Genomic DNA, 21,759 nt, shown 5'->3' on the forward strand with positions numbered 1-21,759 from the left:
GCTGATTTGTTAGGGAAGGCTTTGTCTTACTTACCAATTAGCATGGATGTTACTGCAGGGACCTCATCCTGGATGAGCTTGGGTTTAAAAAAAAAAAAAAAAGCTTCCCCGATCCGGGCAGCTTTAGGTGTTCAGTTACTAACCCTCCCTTGTCTTCTGGGAGTCCTCACCCTGTCTGTAAACACGCAGAGGCTTTCTCCCTGTTGGAATTTTTTTGTTTATTTTATTTTACTTATCTTTGGCTGCGTTGCGTCTTCGTTGCCGTAGTTGCGGCGAGTGGAGGCTACTCTTGGTTGCGGTGCGCGGGCTTCTCATTGCGGTTGCTTCTCTTGTTGCGGAGCACGGGCTCTAGGCGCGCGGGCTTCAGTACTTGTGGCTCACGGGCTTAGTTGCTCCGCGGCATGTGGGATCTTCCCGGACCAGGACTCGAACCCGTGTTCCCTGCATTGGCAGGTGGATTCTCAACCACTGCGCCACCAGGGAAGCCCTCCCCGTTGGAATTTTGCCCGTGTTTCTGCCGTTCCCTAAGGCCAGAGGCAATCACTTTGGGGTCTGCAGGAGTGCTGACCCACAGCGCCTCCTGGAGGCTCACCACCCCGGTTTTGGGGGAACTGCACCGGCCACAGCGCATGGCACACCCCCGCTGGGAGATCCTTTCAGGTTGACCCCCCCTTTCTGTCAGCTCTCTCCCCGATCTGCCGATCTGCGGCACCACCACCTAGCATGTCCCTTCAGGGTGGCCTTTCTGTTCTCCTGGTGGGTTCTGTTGTTACCTGGGGGAGGAGGGGTGTTAAAAGCATAGGTGTTATCAGATTTCTGAGTCCTGGGTGTTTTTTAAGGTGTAATATTTTAACAGTGTGGAAAGTTGTCTGAGCAAACCTGGCTTCCCCCCGAAGAAGGGGGTTGGGGCCTCTCCTTCCTTCCTGGGAGCTGCTGTGTGACTGTCTGACAGAAGAGCCGTTTCCCAGAGTTCGCCCATAGCTGGTGGGAGGTGTCCTGGTTAGGAGCAGAGGCTCTCCATTTGGACCACCTCTTCTGAGGATCCAGAGCGCGTTGTAAGGCAGGTGTATGGGGTGAGGAGAGGAGAGCTGAGAATATTCTGTTTCAGAAGTTGTCTCACCAGCATTTCTGGCCAGCCTCTCTTCTGCTCTTGGAAGACTGTCGCACACTCAGTAGTTTTGCCAGGGGCACTCCTTTCTTCTTCTACTGCCCCCAAAAGAAACTGAAAGAATGTGTTTCCACTTACAGGACTTTGGGTTTGGTGGCTCAGGATGTCAGAGTGAGGAAATCGCCTCTGCTAGCCTGTTTGAAGACACTCGTCACATGTCTCAGCTTCTTTTTTCTTCAAACTGGCTAGATCCATGAGGAAAAATCATCGTTCTGAATCATGGGCATTACCCTAAATGCCTCGTTTTTATGATTTTTAGTATCAGCATGGGCACTTCTGGACTCCTCAGCAACCAGTAATCACACCAGTGGTCACACAGGATGGTGTAGTTGCGGAGATTGGGGACCCTCTGGATTAGGAGCCTTTCACTTGAGAGATGTGAACTTAGTGACGCAGGCATTAGTGTGCAGACCAGTGACTCATCCCAAAGCAGGCACCAGGGTCTTCACCCTGGTGAGGATGTAGAAGGAGACCAGTTCTCTGGGAGCCGAGGGCCCCACTAGTAACTACCCTTCCCCAACAGAAGACACCAGGGCTGAGTTCTGCCTCGTTAACTGACCGTTGAGACAATACGCCACTTAAGCCTGCAACACTCGAAAGCCCTGGATTTCTAGTTGTCACTTACTACTCCAAAAGGAAATTGGAACAAGCTTTTGAAAATGTACACGAAGTACAAACCATCGGGCCTTGAGGTGTTCTGGAGTGAGTCTTTTGGGATCTCCCCTGTCTGCCCCACCTCTGTGTGTGGACCAGCATCCCTCCGCCTGGATGGATGAGCTAAGCTGGGAGCCATTTCCACTCCCTCCCCGGCCACTTGCCTCCGCTCTCAGCTGCCTCTTTGATCATGTGGTCAGTCATACCTTCCCCAGTCATTTCCTCCCTTCAGAAATTGGAACTAAGCTATCAATTTTGACCTTCTTTTAAATGCCTTTTGTAGCATTAATTCCCTTAGATACTGAGTAGGATGAGATGGAGGGTTTTCCTTCTATCTGGGGTGATCACTATTTGGGGGGATGAATTGAGTTAAAGCATAATGCAGTCTTTTGCATCTTTTTTTGACCCGCAGCGAGTCAGAAAGACAGCCCTAGTGGTGCGCAGAGAAGGGCTCCCAGTTTGGGCCTCTCACAAGCCCGAGCAGTGATGCTGCCCGCAGGGGCCACACAGCCCCCTCTGTGCACCTGTCAATCAGCGGCCACTAGGCTCTGGGCCTCTAGGAAGCACTAGTGGCCACAGAGGGCTGCAGGTTAAAGCAGTGGATTTTGTTGTTGCTAGTGGGGATGACAGAAGTGGTGGTTTGCAAAAGTAGATTTAATATTCTTAATTTAAAAATCATAACATTTATTTTGACAGCTCCGAGAGTGATTTAAAATTTTTTTCCAAGGCATAGCTTTTAAACAGTTGAAAAACATTGAGTTTAAAAGAACATTTTTGATTGCTTGTGTTTTTCTTTTAATGTTTGCATTTTTTTCCCACAATGCCTTAAAAAATATAAAAGCTACGAAATGCTCCCTTTTAACACATAGGTACTCTTCCAGTTTCTCTTTGGACATTGGGCATAAGGCCTCACTGCCATTCACTCTGTGATCACAGCAAGAAGAATCTAGGCCCCAGTGAGCAGGTGGGATCTGATATATCAGTCTGAGAAGCTGAGCTTTATCATTAAAATTGAGCTGAAGACATCTTAATTCTGCATGGAGTCTTTCTTTTTTAATGTCAGCTGCCATCACAGAAACGCTGCTCATTCTTTTTTTCCTTACCTGCTTAGGCACAAGTAAGGAAGCCCTTTAGGCTCCAGTTTAATTGAGTAAAGATGTTCTCAGGCTTACATATGAAATAGCTGGATGGGGAAGAAAGGAAGTCATGGTTTTCAAAATGAGGTCCGCAGACCAGCATCACCTGGAAACTTGATGGAAATGCACATCTTGGGCCTCCACACCAGACGGACTGAATGAGAATCTGGGATAGTGTGTGTGTGTTTGGGGGTGGGGGGCAGCATTCTGTGTTAACTAGCCCCCTTGGTGAGTCTGATGCTCCCCCAAGTTTGAGAACTAAAGATCGAAGGAGGCATCCCTGCCCACCCGCTGTGCCTCGGATACTGACAAATCTCCTTACCCAGGGTCTGCCCTGTACAGCTGTGCCCTCTGAGATCCGTTCAGCCTTCCCCTTTGTCATACCCTCCCTCCCATGCCAAGTTTACAGTCAGAGCCAAAGACACACATCTCTGTCTTTGTTTTACAATCCTTCTCTGGCTGTCCCTCAGTGTCTTTTCTCATTCTTTCCATTTACTATTCATCCAGTGACTCTTTCTGGAGCATCTTCGGTGTATCAGGGACTGCCCTAACCTGAGAACACAGAGACGAACGGAACAGTCTGAAACCCTCAGAGGGCTTACCGTCTGGGGTGGGAAACGGACATTGAGAGACAATCCCGCCTTAAACAGAAACCTCAGATCCTATCCCCTTCAGAAGTCCCCTGGTCACCTCAGTCTGTACTAATCTCTCAGACTCCCTGCTGTGGGAGCCATTCATAATCTGGAATTGCAGACTCCCAAACAGGTGATATCTTCTCCTGTTTCTCTGGTTCTTTCTCTTCTGAGGAATCTCCCAGTGACATGTGACTTTTGACTATCTGCCCAAGCGGATGGTAGCTTTTGAGGGCAGGGTCCTTCCTAATGAAAGCAGCACAACTGCAAGCCAGGTTTAGTATCTGGAGAGGTTTATTCACTATTAAACTTCCTGGAAGACTCCGGCAGAGAAGTGTTCATTTGTATTTGCTACCCTTGAGTTTTGGTCTCTATTTTCAAAACTTAGATCGCTGCAGTTACTACTTGCCAAAATTTACGTTAAGCAAATCAGAATGCTAGGAGTTTCTTTCTAGCAAGCTTCTTGGGGAGGGAGGGTGTTTTATCTGGACCCTTATATTAAGAGCCAGTGAATATTCAATAAAAGAGTGGCTGTGGTTAGTTTTAGGCCCCTCTGGGTGGGCAGGAAAGGGAGGGAGCGCCCACCTCACTCCCCCATGTGGGGATCTCTAACCAGCCCTGAAGCTCGGGCCCCTTCTGGGCCTTTGACTGAAAGATTGGGTAGAAGACATGAGCTTTGGGGCCTGGGTCTTCTCAAGCCAAGGGAGGAGGCAAAGTGGGGCGCCAAGCCTCGGGGTGGCCTGGAAACCGACTTATCACAGGCCCCCTTTGGTGAACTACAGGCTACCACCCCGGTGTCCAGGTCCACCGCCAAGGGGCCTCTCGGGCAGGAACAGCAGACACCCCCTTCCCTCTTGTCAGCTTGAAGCCCCTAATGAGCTCCAGCCACTGCTCCATCCTCAGGCTGCAGCCAAGTGAGGCCTTTTAACACGTCACCTGCCTCTCCAGTGGCCTGAAGAGCTATTGCTGTTGTCTTAGCGCGCCCGCCCGAGGAAAAGGCTTCAGGCAGCCTGGCCCTTGGGTTCCTGCGAAGCTTGTCTTTTCTTTGAATTGTGTCTGCTCCAAGGTGTGGCGTTCACACAGCACCGAGTGAGGGTCCTTCTCACTTCCAGGAGCTGGAGGCCTCTTCTGAACGTGGGCAGATGGGACTCTCAACAGTGTGTTAAGCAAACTTTAGGAAAACTTTAATTTTTTACAAATTTTAAATTAAAAAAAAATTTTTTTTAACGTTAAGGTTCTACGTAGGAGTGAGGATTAGATTTTACTATGTTGTTTTTCACTCCTTTCTGTAAAAATGTAGATAGACTTCAGATTACAAGTCAGGATTGTGTGCATTTTGCAATCTTACTGGGTGTGTAGAGCAGTGTTGCCTCGTAAAATGAAATAGAAAAATGAAGGCAAACCTGCTTGGAGCCATACATACTCTATCATGAGTCCTTATTTACACATTTGAGAAGCGTCCAGGATTCGATTCGTCTTGCCTATTTGCGCTCACAGATTTTGCTTACACGGGCCCTCCTCTGTCCCCTTCCAGAGAGCATTACGAATGTCTTACCAGGCTTTCCCTAAATCATTAAGATTATCACACAGCTATGACCAGCTAGATCATTCTAATTGGAAATTAGGCGCTTCTCATGTTGAAATCTCTCTGAAAAGTATCTCCATAGATCTCCCGCAGCAATGGGAATTCTGCTAAATGCCTCTAGTACCACGTGCTTTTTAAGTATTTAAGTTCTATGTGCTCAGTGATTATTTCTAGAGAAGTATGAGTTATTGAAAAAGCCCTGTTGTTTTTTCCTGTCAACAAGTCCTTAAAAGACAGCTGTGCATGAATGACAAAAAGAAAGGAAAAGTCTATGTTGTCTTTTCTAAGGGTTACTTCTCCAGAAAACCGGTAAAAATTTTAAGTGGCGATGAGCTTACTAATTTGTTTTGAGCTGTGTATTTGGTTTACATTTTGGGACAGTGCTTCTCAAACTTTTTGTGATGAAGGACGATCTTGTTTGTGTTTTCCTCCTTTATAGACTGATACTTTAGAAAAACATGACAAAAATAATGACTAGAAAAATGAAATGAGTACAAAAATGTAAAAATAGAAGCCTCGTTTTAAAAAATTGTATTTACAGAGATACAATTACTCTGTAAATCTGCTATAAAAGTTTCTAAACAATGCAGTATCTTTACTTACCTCATCATGAGCTCGTAACAGTTTACAGACTGGTTCCATCTATGGACCACACTTTGAGAAACACTGTTTTAGAGTGTGTGTGCGTGTGCACTTGTGTACTCTGGCACACGTTTGGATGTATTGGGTACATTCAAATTACAGCATATAACGTAGATTATATAACAGCTTTATATGATAATTAAATGCATTTGGTGAGCTCTTTGGTAAAAATGGAGTTTTTCTAGAAGTGACATTAAATGCTTCAATTGTAAACCAATACAAATGGCATATATGTGAATACCGTTATCTGTTTCAAAACACAGTTGTCCGGTAATACTTCTAAAGCATAAAGTAGAAAGTGTTTTGTAATGTGAAATGAAGTCACCTCCTCTCTGATTCACACTCAAGTTTAAATGGGCACAGATACTTTAGATAGGAAATGTTCTGTGCAAAGTGTATATACAAATGAGGCTTTTAGCACTGAACAGTAGGAAATGTTTCTGTCATGTGAAGCCTTAGATAAGGGAGTTGTTACTATCATACCTTCCTTGCCTTAGAGAACAGTTAATTATGGGACTGGTCTTCGGTCCTAGTGATAGACAGCCATTTTCTTAATGTTTACAAAGTGAGAGAAAGTGTTTCCTACAAGCAACTCCACATTCTTTATGAGTGTTAACAAATTCTCCAGCTGATTCTGACTTGATGGCTTGCAGCTGTCTTCATCCTTCTCTCCTGGAGACTGAGGCACGTGAAGGCAGTCACCCGGAGTGGGACCTGTGCACCGGGCTCTGTGTCCACCTGCATGTCTGTCTGCCTGGAGGGGCAGCGTGGCCTTCTTTCACAAAGCCTTGGGAGGAAGTTCTGGGAAGTTTTATTATGGTTAGCCTTATTCCTTTAGGATGAGACTCCTAATTGAAAATGATAATGAGGTGTCTGCGAAGATGTTCAGCCCCTTGAAGACCAGGCTTTAGTCCTGTGCAGGACTACCCACCTTCTGGCCGAGTGCCCAAGACAGCGTAGATGCGGGATGAGTTAAAGGATTGAAGGAGGCCATTCAGTAAAAGGCAAGTCGCCTTTAGAAGAAAAACTGGATAACTACAAAGCACTTTCTTGTGTGTGACGATATCAGAAAGAGTGAGTGGCCTTGAGGAGAGCATTAACACGTGCCTGTGGGTAAGTGGCGTAGAGGGCATAGGGAGCGAGCGTGGGCCTGGCTTGATTAGAAGCATGTCTGCTGGTCTGAACGACGGCGTAAGGACAGCTTTCTTGATTCACTGGTTGGAAGGTGAGGTCTCTGAGTCAAAGGCGGGTGGACTTGTGATTGCCGTTTAGCTGGTAGAAGTTCTGAGATGAAGGACCACTCCCCTGAAGGCACAGACAGCTGAGGGCGTCTCCACTCAGGCCAGAGCACACAAGGAGACCTCCGAGGCTGTGCGTGTCAGGCGAGATAGGCAGGAGTTAAAATCCAACCCATTCCCCAGTGCTCAAGGTCTGAGATAGGAGGTCATTGTTTCTTTGAAATCCCTGCTGGAATCACAGTAGGTATTGTTTTAAGAAATGTGTCGAGTACCCAAACAGCAATGCTTATAATCAGAGCAAATTTCTTTTAAATTAGTCCAGTTGCACTCAGGCATGGCTGCATGCGATGAAATTGAGCCATGGGAAAACTTGGGCTGGGCAATCCACCTTCCTCCACTTGATTCTAGACGGAAAAGCAGTGGCAGCTCAATCACTGTGGTCAGTTAACACAGTCCAAGCACTTCGCCACATGTCACCAAACAGGCAGAAAGGCTCTATGTGTGATGAGGAAGGAAACGGCATTTTGAAAGCACACGTGGTTCTACCAAAATTGTACATATTCCCTTTTCTCCAACTGGGTTCTTTTCATCGCTCTAGGTGTGTTCAAGCTGTAATCTATGATACCGTTACCTGTTTAGGTCATAGTATTGTCAGTGTTTTCTTGGGCTTTAAAAATAGATCTGTTTGGGGGAGGGAAGTTGAACCTGCATGGTAACGCCGTAGGCATGCGAACGCAAGCCCAGGAGCACAAAGTCAAAATCACGGTTTCCATGGTAACGTTTAACTTGTCTGTGTTGTACACATTTCTCAAGAAATACATTCAACAGACTACCCAGTGATAAAAATTGCTCCACCGGCACACAAAGGTAGATTTCCCAATGAATTCCTCTGTTGTAACCGACCCTGGGCAGGGAGCTCAAGTCCGGGTCCTGACCTCTGAATCCACATCTTTTTTGAGGGTAGAAATTCTTTTTTGTGGGATTGATTCCATCTCCTTCCTTTCTCCTTGGCAGATATATGTTGGGGAAAGGAGGAAAACGGAAGTTTGACGAGCATGAAGATGGGCTGGAAGGCAAAATTGTGTCCCCCTCCGACGGTCCGTCCAAGGTGTCTTACACCTTACAGCGCCAGACTATCTTCAACATTTCCCTTATGAAACTCTACAACCACAGGCCCCTCACAGAGCCCAGCTTGCAAAAGACCGTGCTCATCAACAACATGTTGAGGCGGATCCAGGAGGAGCTGAAGCAGGAGGGCAGCCTGAGGCCCGCGTTCCCCGCCTCTTCGCCGCCCGCCGACCCGCTGGGCTCCAGCTACCGGGAGGCACCGCCTGCCTTCAGCCACCCCGCGCCCGCGCCCTGCGAGCTGGGCGGCGCTGCGCCCCTGGAGGCCTGCCTCACCCCCGCCTCACTGCTCGAGGACGACCAGGACACGTTTTGCACTTCCCCGGCCGCGCAGCCTGCGGCCCCCGCCAGACTCGCACCTCCTGCCCTCCCGCCGGAAAAGGACAGCTTCTCCTCCGCCCTGGACGAGATCGAGGAGCTCTGTCCCACATCTACCTCCATGGAGGCCGCGGAGGCCACCACCGACGACCCGAAAGGGGACTCCGGCGGGCCCGGCGCGCAGAGACCCGAGGGGCTCCAGGACGGCCGGCCCGACGACCCGAAACTGATGGACTCCCTGCCCGGCAACTTTGAGATCACCACGTCCACGGGCTTCCTGACAGACTTGACCCTGGACGACATCCTGTTTGCCGACATTGACACGTCCATGTACGACTTTGACCCCTGCACGTCCGCGTCGGGGACATCCTCAAAAATGTCCCCCGTGTCGGCCGACGACCTCCTCAAGACGCTGGCCCCCTACAGCAGCCAGCCCGTCGCCCCGAGCCAGCCTTTCAAGATGGACCTCACGGAGCTGGACCACATCATGGAGGTGCTGGTCGGGTCCTGAGCCCCGGGGCCCGTCGCCTGCACCCCGCACCCCGACAGCTCTCCGCACTGTGCATGTACCCTTGCTTGCCTTTTTCTGAGAAAAAGAACATTCTACAAAAGGATCACACTAGTTTTTGCTTTGAGCAGAGTTGGAGTGCCTTCATCCAAGTATGACCACTTTTAATATGCTTTTTTGAGTGGTTCCTCAGAGACCTAGTACCCGGGAATAGGAAAGAATACATTTGAAGACAATGTCGCTATGTGGAATGACAAAAATAAACAGCTCAAGTGAAGCACAAGGAATAAGTTGGAAAAGCTGTAAATTGCATGTGCATATTTGTCTATTTTTTCTATAAGTTTTATTGCAAGAGGTAAAAAAAGAAAATATATATATATATTATTTAGATAATCTCAGTACCTTTTCCGGCATTTTCGCCCTGTATAGGTTGACTTGGCAATTCAGCCTTTTTAGAGGCATTAACTACTCCTCGTAAGTGTTGCATTTACATGGCTGTTTAGAAACTGCTGCCCAAATTTATTTTATATTTTTGTACAGATTCCGCAGTTTATGATATTGTTTTTCTAAAAACAAATGCTGTTTATACATATGAGATAGCTATTTTGATAGGATTTGCTCACATAGTTCCTGCAAACTTCAGATGTACAAGTTGCACTTGTACTTTTATAGAGTTGTAATGTTTTATATGTGTTTGGTGCAAAGAGAAAATTGGATCAAATCAATCCGCAGTTGATGTCCCCAGATGCGCACACGCGCGCACACACACACACACGCAGCGCTTTAAGAAGGGCCAGGAGATATCACACCCAAATTTCACAAGCACCGACCCCCTGGCATGAACACCCGCCAGCACTGTGACTTCCAAAGCCAGAGCCACGTCTGCTCATCAAACTTGCATTAAGCAGTTGGCGGGAGGTGGCCATGGAGCTCGGGGTTTAAGTGATGGTTCTCTTTAGCTCTCTCTCTGGAGGGGAAGGCTACCAAGTACTCGTTGTATTTATGCCAAGTCTGCGCTTTTAATTGTTTTTATTTTTTTAAACAAAACCCCAGATCTTTCCCTTTTTGGCATAATTTTTATGAAGACCTGAAATTTTACACACGAACAAAATTTTATGAAAAGCAACTGACCTCTTCATGGAACTAAACCCTGTTGCGACGCTTAGGGCTCGTCAAGAAGGAACTCTCCCCCAGAAGGCATCCATCATGTCGCTCTGTTGTCTTTTCCTGCTTCCCTTCCTTAGAGCTTTCTTTCCCTCTGTTGCTAAGTGCTGAAAATGGCATCTTCACGATCACCACAGTGAGCCCAGCTCTCCTCGGCCCTGCCTAGGATGCACTCTTGTAACACGCATGGCTCCTGAACCTGGAGTTGATCCCATTACGTCACGGCCTCCGATCTGGTTGCTTTCTTAAATCAACTGCTTTAACTACACTTTACAAGGCTGTTTTACCCAAATACACAGATAGGACTTTCTATGCATGTTCCCCTCCTCCCCCATTGCCATCCTCTCTCTGCCAGGAGAACTTGAGAACTAGCTTTTTACTCCTAGCGGTGTACATTTAATTTTAAAACGTTTGCAATGTATCATGCTTGTTGCCGAAATTGTTAATGGCCTTTCCGTTTCAGTTTTTTCTTTCTTCCAATGGTACTTTAGCTGGTTACAACCTATATTGTTGAAATGCAGGTGGCTTCTTTAGGAATAACTTTTATATTTATTTAAGAATTTTTAAATTATGGGATTTGTGTTGTTGTTGTTGTCTTTGTTGTTGGTCATTTGTCAATATTCAGTCACCAATTCTGCTCACTTCTTGCCATGGATAAAATTGAGTCTTTCTGGCCAATTAAAAAAGACAGCTTTATAAAATGGCACTTTAAACAAGCCATAGATAGTTTTATTTTTATAATACACATGGCAAAGCAAATACACTTTGATGAAGGAACTGCTCATCTAAGCAAAAGATTCGTGTATGATATGATTAAATCTCTCTACGTTCTGATTTACTCACCCCCCCCACCCCCTCCCGCCAACTTGAATGTGTTTTTAAAGGCTAATTATCAACTCAGACGAGCAGTGAGAAACCGATCAAACCACCGTTCTCCAGCAAGCACCCTCCACCGGACACCTCTTACTACTGCAGATGTGTCATTCCCTTTGATAGGACCAGGGACCATGTAGTTAAGGTGAGGGTTGTGGTAGATGCTTCCGGTGTCACCGTGCCTGTCCGTTTGAAGGGCTTCCTTTTCCTGTAGAGAACAAGTCCGCCCAGGCTCCATGCTTCTGCTAACTCAAGGACCTGGCAGACTCTCCACATGCCGCCCGCATACACATACGTGTACATGCACAATAGTGTTGATTATTCCGGACAATAACAGGGTAAGGCGGCTGATTTGCCATTGTTAAAAACTGATTGATAGTAACTTAGAACAACTGTACTTCGGTTGGATTAGCAAATCGTGTGTTTAAACAAATCCCATATGTTGGGCAGCAGTTCAAATAAGCACAGCGAAGTGTTGCCCACACGTGGTTCTCTGACTCTCCCACGTTTGTAAGGCTGGGCTTCAGGATCAAAAACAAAAACCCCCAACAGCAGCACGCAAATGCTTTTTAATTCTCTGGACACCCTCACCGTAAATTCTTGATATTCAAGGTCTAATGAGGAAGACGTGGGGAATTAGTGGCCCTGTTTCAAAAGAACAAAACCATCAAGTGTTCCAGTTATCTTTGTGTCTTATTTTTACAAAGTGATGTCCCGACAGGGAAGAACGTGAGCCTGTGTGTGATCTCCAAGTCCCAGCTTGAGTGTGGGACGTGCTTCCAGATGCCACCCGGCAGCAGTGCCTTCCCGTTTCTAAAGGACATCCTGTGGCATTCAGAGTCAGGCAGGCAGTTTGAGGTGCCTTTACGAGAGGGACAGAGAGACATGCTGGGTGGGGCTGGGAGAGGACAATTATTGACAGTGATGTGCAATGAAGTGACAAGATGAGAGCAGAATAATAAGAGCTTTGAATTTGAAGTGATTTTTTTTCATAAGTTATTTATTCCTTTTTTTCTGTGTAAATATATTTATTTTACTGTGGAGCTCTAACAACATCTGGATCGTAACATGTGCAGAATGTATGTAGGAATTTATTCTCCTGTAGGAATGTCAATCTGTATTAAAAGGGGGTCCGAGCCAGACCCCTGGGTCTTCTCATCGTATGCACAGTCCACGTTCATTTTTACTCTCTCCTCTAATATGGGTCGATTTGAAATATGCAAAAGGTATGGATGAGGAATGTTTTAATACCTCCAAATTTTTAAGAAAATCAAGCATCAAAGGGTTGATATTTTTTAAAGTTTTTCTAGTCGCACTTTCTCTGACAGAAGGGGCATCCACACCGACGCCCTCGCTCACACCAAAAGGGTGAGAGCTAGCCACAGCCGCCTCCACCGGAGTGTCTTTCTCAATTGTGCTGTTTATTGCCATAGCCCCTTGGAGTGTCCCAGCTGCTCTGAGATCGATCAAGGAAATTCCTTAAATAAATAAACTCCAAAGAGCCAAAGTGTCAACTTACGGATCATTTTTAAAGCTTAAATTTATTAACCACCTTTGTGGTAAACAATGAATTATGAATCCGCAGGGCAGCCTTCTCAAATGACAGGTGCAAAAAATAATAATAAGAGAGAGAGAGACTCTACTTTGTGCAGCGATTGTTATTCTCTGTATGAATTGTCTTAATTTCAAAATCTTGCTGTTACAAATTGGACCTTTATATGCTTTCTGAAAATAATTGAAAAGAGCATATTTAACCTGTTTCGGCTGGAAATGGTTGACTTCCAGTAACTGCCAACGGCAGTGAGGTGTGTGCGTCCTGCTTATGTACAGTTGTTTTCAGGGCTTCTAAGAATGAGTCTGAATGGTTCTTGAGAATTAGCCAGGATCAAATGCTCTTGCAAGCAAAGCCAATAAAAATTTTGGACGTCTTTTGGGGATAACAAGTTTGGAAGGGAAGTCGGTCCATACGAGCAAACAACCAAGATTTGGAAAAGATGTACATAGTGACATGTTTGGTGCATGGTTTTTGAGGAGGGCTTTTGTCAAACAGGAGGTGTAACCTTTCCCCCACAGACCTGAGAGCTGTGCCTTTTCTATGCAATATTACTAGACGTTACATCGGAACCCAGATGGTTGTATTCACATGTAGGTTTGGGCTGTAATCTAAACAATTGGACAGATTAAATGTACATGGAAATGAGCAGTCTTACTTTTGTAGTTTTATATTATACAATAAACAGTTAAAAGATGAGAGAGGCGTGTTTGCAGTTTCCTTCTGCCCGGAGCACAGCCAGTTCATGTGTCACCGTCTGCCCACGTCAGGGAACGGTCTGCCCGCGGCTTCTGCTGGAGTTGGTGCTGTCACCCGCCCCCTGTCTCTCACTCTCAGGAGCACTCTTCTCTCTCGGTTCTCCCCCTGCCTCTTGGACCCTTCTCGGACCTCCTCCCCCAACTCTTACTAAACATTGGGGGAGGGGGGGGCTGTTCCAGCTCTTTGCTGAGCCTCCGCTCCTGCTTGCTTTCCCGAGGGCGCCTAATCCACTCAGGACTCTGAAAACGTATTTCCAGCCCCTACCTCTCTCCCAGGCTCTGGACTTGGTATCTGCCAAGTTTTGCCATCTCACGCTCAGTGGGTCTAAACCAGCCTCGTTCCCCCCAGGGGGCTGGGCCTTCCCCTTTGGGCCTCTCTGTGGCCTCATCACCCTTCTCCCAGGTGTGATTCCACCGCCTCCTTTCCGAACTTACCACAGCTTCTTCCGCAGCCCGGACCCTCTTCCCCCCTCACCTCCAGTTATTGCATCTGCTTCCTATCTGCTCTTCACTGCCACCTGCTTGTTTCTCTAACATCCCTGTTGCCCCCCACTGGTATTCCACAGCACCGGTGGTTCACGAATTTGTTGCATATCCTCCAGCAGCCCGACCCACATTTCCACAGTGCGGCTCCCCACCCCTCCCACCATCTTCCACAGGGTCGTGGAGGAGATCCTGGGGAGTCTCCTTGGCAGCGGGGCCGTCTCTGAGGGCATCGTGTGATCTAGCCTTACCTCCTCCGGGCAGTTCCGGGCCACGATACTAGCTGGTGAGGGAATGGGGCTGGAAAATGAGGGTTCCGATCAGTCAGCAGTGGAATATGGTGGCAGAGCGGGGAGCGTTGGGGAGGTATTATAGGTTGAATTGTGTCCTCCGAAAAAGATCTGTTGAAGGTCTAACCCCCAAGACCTCAGAATGTGACCTTAATTCAGAAATAGGGTCTTTACAGAGAAATTAAAATGAGGTTACTCGGGTGGGTCTTAATCCAATGACTAGTGTCCTTATGAAAAAAAAAAAAAGGCGAGGTGGGGGGAGATTTTGACACATACAAGCACAGAGAACACCATGTGAAGACAAAAGCAGAGATCAGGGTAACATGTCTACACCCAAGGAGCACCAAAGGCTGCCAGCAAACCACCAGAAGCCGGGGGAGCAGGCTGAACAGAGTTCTTCCTCACAGCCCTCAGAAGGCACCAGCCCTGCTGGCACCTCTGTTTCCGACTTATGGCCTCCAGAACAATCTATTTCTATAGCTTAAGTCGCTCTGTGGTACTTTGTTACGGCAGCCCTAGCAGACTAACACGGGGGAGAAGAGGCTGAGCTCAATCCAGACATCCCGATGGAGATGCTCGTTAGGCCGCTAGAAATAAGAGGCTGTTTCTCAGTGGAGAGGTTTGTCTCTGGAATATGAGCGTCTGCTATTAATTAGAGATAGAGCTTTGGCGGCTCGTTCAATCTCTCTGTGCTTGTGAGGAGGAGATACAGCCATGGCTCCTAAATCTCTTTGAACATGTTGACGGTGCAATAAAAGCGCAAGCCGTGGATGTCATCTCTCCTCACATGCCTCCAACCGCACCTAGTGCATAGTAGGCACTCAAAACATTTGTTTAATTAAAAACAAACAAAAAAACCCTGTGGTTCCTCCTCTACAGCAGGAGGGAAGCACAGAGCGTGGTCTTCCTTGTTTGGGTCCCAGGCCCACTCCCGTCCGGCCCTCTGGACGCCCCCATTGCCAGCACACTGCATGCCCTTGCTTGTGCCCCCAGTTCAGCTGGTAGATATTCTACCCATCACTCCCAGGTCGAGCTCAAGTGTCTGTCCATGAAGCCTCCTCTTCTTCGGGACGGCTCTGCCTCTGCAGAGGCACTTAGCAAGCCGTGCCATGTCTCTGGCTAGCTGTGCAACTTTGTTTCCTGTGCTACCCCCCTGCTGCTGCTCTTTAGAGAGCAGTTCAAAGAGATTTAGGAGCCATGACTTTATCTCGTGATGTTCATCTTTGTCAGAGGTCGGCAAACTTCGGCCCTTGGGCCAAATCCTGTTTGTGTGAATTTTATTGGAACACGGCCGCATTCATTTATGTGTGTATTATCTATGGCTGCTGTCCTACTACAGTGACACAGAGACCGTAAGGCCCTCAAAGTCTAAAATGTTTGCTCTTTGGCCTTTAACAGAAACAGTTTACCAAACCTTGATCTTTGCAAACCATGCAATGCTTAGAACAGGGTCTGACCATAGTTGAGACCAGGCCAGACTTGCTGTGCTCAGGGGCTTACACAGACTGGGACGTCTGGAGAGGGGTCTGGAAAGCGAGTACAGTACAGAGGTGAGGGCAGGGATCCCAAGGACAAAGAGTGCGAGGTGGGGATGCGAGGGTCCGAGAGGGCGGAGGAGCCAGAAAAGCCCCGCGAGGATGGACATCTTCAGAGCGCTTAACACCTAGGAAGGAAAGGGCCCCATTTTACAGATGTGAAAGCTGAAACACAGAGGGGGGAAGTGATTCTTGTTTAAGGGGGGAGAGCATAGCATGGAGGTTCAGAGTTTGGCTCTGTAACTGGACCACCTGAGTTGTTTGAAACCTGGCTCCATCATTGACAGCCTGTAACCTTGGGCAAGTTCCCGAACCTCTCTATGCCTCAGCTTTCTCATCTGTTAGATGAGGGTAGTAATTGAGCTTATCTCATGCAATGATAGGGATTAAAGGAGTCCATACATGTAAAGCACTTATAACAGTTCTAGGGAATTAAAACAAGACGTCCACAAATGTTGGCTCTAGCTAACCTGAGAGTGGCAAGGCTAAAATCCAGGCCTCCCCTTGGTGTGGGGTCTTAGGTTGGGCCATTAAGCAAACCTGGGGCATCTTAATGCTGAGGGCACGTTTTGTGGGACCACCACCATTTCCACGCTTGTGGTCATGACTCTCAGCTATGTATTTACTGAGGACACTGTGCTCCAAGCTTGTGTGGCAATCTGGGGTCCCAGAGTCCCTATTGTCTCCTCTGTCTTTGCTTTTAATGTATGTTTGCTCCTCCTGGAAAGGAATCTTAACTGAAGGTGGAGATTCCGGATTACCACTTCCCGAGCACTCACACGAGCCAGACACCACTGAGTGCCGTGTATGGGATCTCGTGGACTCTGCCCGGGCCCTTTGAGGTTTATCTTACCACCTCTGCTTTACAGAGGAGGGAGTCCAGACTCAGAGAGGCTGAGCAACCGCCCAGAGGTCACACAGCTGGCACGTGGCAGAGCTGGGATTGCAGGCCAGGCCTCTCTGACCCTTATAACCCCTTCAGCACACTCTCCCGTCACCCATCCTCGCTCCTGGTGTCATCCAAGTCCACCTGCAGGCTGCCGGCTGGAGGCTGAGCAGGTGTCCCAATCCAAGCTTCACCTCTGTCACTTGCCTGACCTTAGGCAAGCCACTTCACCCCTCTTCTTCTCCACAGGGGCATGGCTCCCTCCTGGCACACTGAAGCATTAGCCAGTGGGACAAGAGAGGAAGATGTCCCAGTGGGACCAGCAGTGAACCAGGACCTGAGACTGCTCTTACAGGGCTGAAGTCTCTGTGTGACCTTGGGTCGGCTACTTCCCCTCTCAGGGACTCAGTTGGCTGGGTGGCAAAGGAAGGAGGCACACGCATGCCACATGCTTCGGGCCATGGTTCTTCTTGGCTGCAAGCTGGAAGCATGGGGGCCTCCGCCAGCATCTCTGGGCACGGAGCCCTAGGCCTCGGGATCTTATGGAATCGCTCAGGTGGGAGGAGAGCTGCTGCTCTAAGTCCCCCAGTGCCAGCCTTCCCGGCTGCTGGTGTGCAAGACTGGGAAAGCACACACACCGTCCCCGGAGCTGGGAATCCCCTTGCGGCAGGCTGGCTGTCCCAGTCCCACAGCCCGCCCCTGCTTCCCTCCCTCCCTCCCTCCCTCCCCTGGCAGGCGGGGAAGCCAAGCTGCCAGCTGCTAGCAAGGCCTATTGTTCAGCAGTGACAAGAAATGGTTGCAGGGGCCCAGACCCGGGAAGGGCTGGAGACAGAAAGGGGGAGGGGCGGGCCGAGCTGGGGAAATGTCTTCGAGGGGCCTTGGCTGCCTGGAGAAGCTGGAGCACAAACACCCCCAGCAGACTTTTTCACACTTGTCTTCCCGGGATGTCATCACTGGAGGATGTGCGTGTCACTGTTTTTGTGTGTTAGTGTTACCGCGTCAGGCTGCCTCTAGAAAAGGATTTATGGTCACTTGTCTCCCAGCTGAGCGCTGAAAACAGTGCCAGGTGGCCAAGTGCTTTGAAAATGGTGTTGTTCGAAGTCAGTCCAATCCACGCGCTCATGGGAAATACCGCCTTCCTGGGCCTGGAGACGTTCCAGGGATCCTGGACATTTGTGTATAGCTTAATGGTGTAGGAAGCATTTCACATACATTTGTGCTGTTTGATTCTCGGGACGACTCTGGAGGGGGTGGCAATGGAGGGAGGCTGAGCTTGCTTGGGGAAACTGAGGCACACAGAGAGGCAGGGCTGCAGACCCAGGCTCTGGACTCCTAAATTTATTACCTTCCGGTGCTTCAGAGCTTAAAGAAACTGGCCAGAAACTTAATTATGAAAAATAATGGTCAACAGCCAGCCATGGAGCTAGAAGTTACAAATCCCTTGGAGCTTTGTAACAGACTCAGTGGGAACTGAAGTTATTCAGAGCTTCTGTTCTGTCCTTTCTAGTGCAGTAGCAGGGCCCTGAGCTGGGGAGGGCTTAGGAAAAATGAGGTAGGGCAGGACTGGTCAGGGAAGGAGGTGGGAGTTTAAGTTCAATGGGAAGTTGCTGGAGGGCCAGGAAGTGGCCTGATTCATGTTTAGAATGAATTTGAAATTTGAAATTAAAAATATGAAACCATTCACATTAACACTATATTCTTAGGTATGAATCTAACAAAATATGTACAAAACTGATATGAGGAAAACTACAAAGCACTGATGAAACAAATCACAGAAGATCTAAATAAATGGAGAGATATTCCATGTTCATGGAGAGGAAGAGTCAATACTGTTTAGAGCTCAGCTCTTCCCAACTTGACCTATAGATTCAACACAGTCCCAGTCAAAATCCCAGCAGCTTAGTTTGTGGACATTGACAAACTGATCCTAGAGTTTACGTAGAGACGCAAAAGACCCAGAACAGCCAACACAATATTAAAGGAGAAAAACAAAGTTGGAGGCCTAACTACCCAACTTCCAGACTTACTATAAAGCTACAGCAATCAAGACAGAAATCACAGTATAGGAAAAAGAATAAACAAATAGATAAACGGAATAGAACAGATTGCCCAGAAGTACACACACACAAATACAGTTAACTAATCTTTGACAAAGGAGCAAAGGCAATTCAGTGGAGACAGGATAGTATTTTCAACAAATGGTGCTGGAACAACTGGCCATTCACACACACACGCACACACACTAAAAGAATCTAGACAAAGGCCTTATACTCTTCACCAAAATTAACTCAAAAGAGATCGTAGACTTACGTGTAACACGTGAAACTGTTTAAAACTTCTACAAGATAACACAGGATAATCTAGGTGATCTTGCATTTGGTGATGACTTTTTAGATAAAACACCAAAAGTATGACCCATGAAAATTATAAATTGGACCTTATTAAAATGTAACATCTCTGCTCTGCGAAAGACACTATTAGGAGAATGAAAAGAAGCCACAGACTGGGAGAAAATCTTAGCAAAACAAAGTAAACAGTCCAAGTCCAATTAAAAACGAGCGAAAGATCTGAACAGACACCTCACCAAAGAAGATATACGGATAACAAGCATATGAAAAGTGGTCAACATCACATGTAATTAGGGAATTGTAAATTAAAACAATAATGAGGTACCACCACACACCCCAAAACACTGACAACACCAAATGTTGGTGAAGATGTGGAGCAACAGGAACTCTCATTCATTCTTGGTGGGAATGCAAAATGGTACGCTTTGGAAGACAGTTCGGCAGTTTCTTAAAAAGCTAAGGATACTCTTACCATATGATCCAGCAATCATGCTCATAGATATTCATCCAAACAAGTTGAAATATAATGTCCACACAAAAATTCAGCACACAAATATTTATAGCAGCTTTATTCATAACTGCCAGAAACTGGAAGCAACCAAGATGTCCTTCAATAGGTGAATGGATAAACAAAACGTTTATTGATGCCGAAAGCTCAGCCTCTCTGTACATCAGTGCCGAATCAACTCTCTGAGATAGAGTTTTGGGTGAAGCACCCCAAGCTCTGGTCTGCCTCAGGACCTTTGCATTTACTGTTCCCTTCCCCTCTATCTTTGTATTTCATTGAACCCTATGAAATGACTATTTTTGTAGATTAAAAAAGGTTAAATATCAGGATTCCTAATATATCTTATTCCTTCTCATCCTCCAAATCTCAGCTCAGATGCCACCTCCTCAGAGTGGCCCTGACTGACCATCCCACTCCCAAGTAGGCATATCACTCTGTTTTATTTTCTTAGTAGCATTTATTACCATGTGAGGTTATCTCATTTATTCGTTTGCTTTCTCCTTCTCCTTCTCCTTCTTCTTCTTCTTCTCCTTCTCCTTCTCCTTCTCCTTCTTCTTCTTCTTCTTCTTCTTCTTCTTCTTCTCCTTCTTCTCCTTCTTCTCCTTCTTCTCCTCCTTCTTCTCCTTCTTCTTTCTCCTTCTCCTTCTCCTTCTCCTTCTCCTTCTCCTTCTCCTTCTTCTTCTTCTTCTTTTCTCTCCTGTAGTATATAAACCTCCTGACAGTAGGGACCTTGTCTTGGTCAATAAGCTTCTCAGAGAACAGATTGTCTGGGGACCCCAGATAATTGTACCACCCTAGGGAGGGGGAAGCTACCCCACTGCCCCTGAAATTTGACTGATGTCATATTTCCAGCCAGCTCTCTGGTTGGGAACAGAGCCTGATTTACCTGACAGAACAATAGGGAAACATGATATTTTCCCCTTATGTGTTGAGGGCCAAGTTCAAAGCCTCCTCCATTGGTAGAGTGGAACAGCAGCATGGGCTGGAGGCAGAGAGGACTGGGTGGGAACCAGCTTTGCCCCAGCTACCACCTCCTCCAGCCTGTCCCCCCGTAACAATAGAATAGCTTTCCTTACACTTACCATGTTTCCTCAGCTCCTACTCTGATGCACAACCTTTAGTGACTCCCTATTGCCATAAGGAAATATGCAAACCCCTTTTCAGGCTTTCGAGGCCCTGCTTTCTCGCATCCCACTGACTCTTCCAAAAGTCCCCTGCCTAGGACACCCTCTTTCCTCCCTACCTCCCAGGCCCTTCCCATCCTCTGGAGTTCAGGCACACCTCTGGGAACCTTCCCTGACTGCCTGTGCTCACAGGCTCCTGTGCCCCCCGCCAACCCCCCCGCCATTCGTTTGCTCAGCTCATGGGGTTTCGAGGATTGCTGGGGCCTGTTTCAGAGCTCAGGCTCCAGAAGAACAGGGACTGAGTCCAGGGAGTGTGAGCGCCAGCTGGCTGCAGAGTGTGACTTGTTGGAAGGGGAAGGAGGGGAGACTGAGGGGCCTCCCAGTGGGAGAGGACCTTTGTCTCCTCCTTGGTGGGTCCAGACCCCTAAGAGCACACCAGCTCAGGAAGCTGGGCCGCAGTGCTCTGGAGAGGGGTCCATGCAGCCGTCCCTCCTTCCCTTCCTCTCCCTCCCCCAGTGTGGAGCCAGCCGAGTTGACTAAAGTGGCAGGAAAAATGTCCCCCAACCCTTCCAAGCTGCTGCACATCTGTGCCCAGACAAAGCCAGCTATTAATCCTAGCTTTTGTGTGAGTGTTTGGGTGTTGAATTCCACTTGGATCTGCCAGCCTTTGGAAGGGGAGATTGGAGGGGATTTAGTGACAACAAAAGGAACCCACTGAGGGGAATGGGAGGGGGCCAGGGGAGCTAAGAAACCCAAGTGCATTCACTCTGAGCCTGGTGAGGGCTCCTGGGAGCCCAACTTCAGCCAGAGCCTAGCAGGGCTCCCAAATTCCCAGGGTCTGAGTCACAAAAAGAGGCCACTCCCCAGGAGAAAAACACCAGCTTCACGGGCCTGCTGTCCACTCCAGATGCTGTCTGGGCCTCGGCCCCAGCCTGACAGGGCCTGTGCCCTGCCCCGGTACCGCCTCTTTCAGACTGGGGCAGCCCACTGCCCAGGGAAGTCCAGGATGGAGGGAGACAGGAAATAGGGAGCAGGCAGAAGCCCCAGGGACTGAGTCCAGATCAGGGAGAGCCTCAAAGTCCCCAGGAGTCCCCAGCCAAGTCAACCGCACAGCAGTAAGGGCCGAGGGCCTGAGGCACTGGGCTGCCTAGGGGCCTGGATCTGGCTGTCCCGAGGAGCCCTTGGGCACATGGTCCCAGCCAGATGCTCAGCCTCCAGGGACTCCTGTCCCC

General features: G+C 48.0%; 1 protein-coding gene across 4 annotated transcripts in view; it reads left to right on the forward strand.

The window, feature by feature from the left end:
• Positions 1 to 13,294, forward strand: part of SERTAD2 (SERTA domain containing 2) — a 113,236-nt gene extending 99,942 nt beyond the window's left edge. For 2 of the 4 annotated variants that reach the window (XM_049696422.1, XM_033407205.2), the window contains exons 2-3: positions 1,249 to 7,922; positions 8,070 to 13,294. In XM_049696422.1, coding sequence (XP_049552379.1) covers positions 8,074 to 9,009 — 936 coding nt within the window. In that variant the 5' untranslated portion in view covers positions 1,249 to 7,922; positions 8,070 to 8,073 and the 3' untranslated portion in view covers positions 9,010 to 13,294. The remainder of the gene's footprint in view (positions 1 to 1,248; positions 7,923 to 8,069) is intronic. The other 2 variants (XM_012537049.3, XM_004280627.3) reach the window with 1 other exon arrangement.
• Positions 13,295 to 21,759: the final 8,465 nt, after the last annotated feature.

This window comes from Orcinus orca, chromosome 13 (assembly GCF_937001465.1).
Source record: "Orcinus orca chromosome 13, mOrcOrc1.1, whole genome shotgun sequence".
NCBI lineage: Eukaryota > Metazoa > Chordata > Mammalia > Artiodactyla > Delphinidae > Orcinus > Orcinus orca.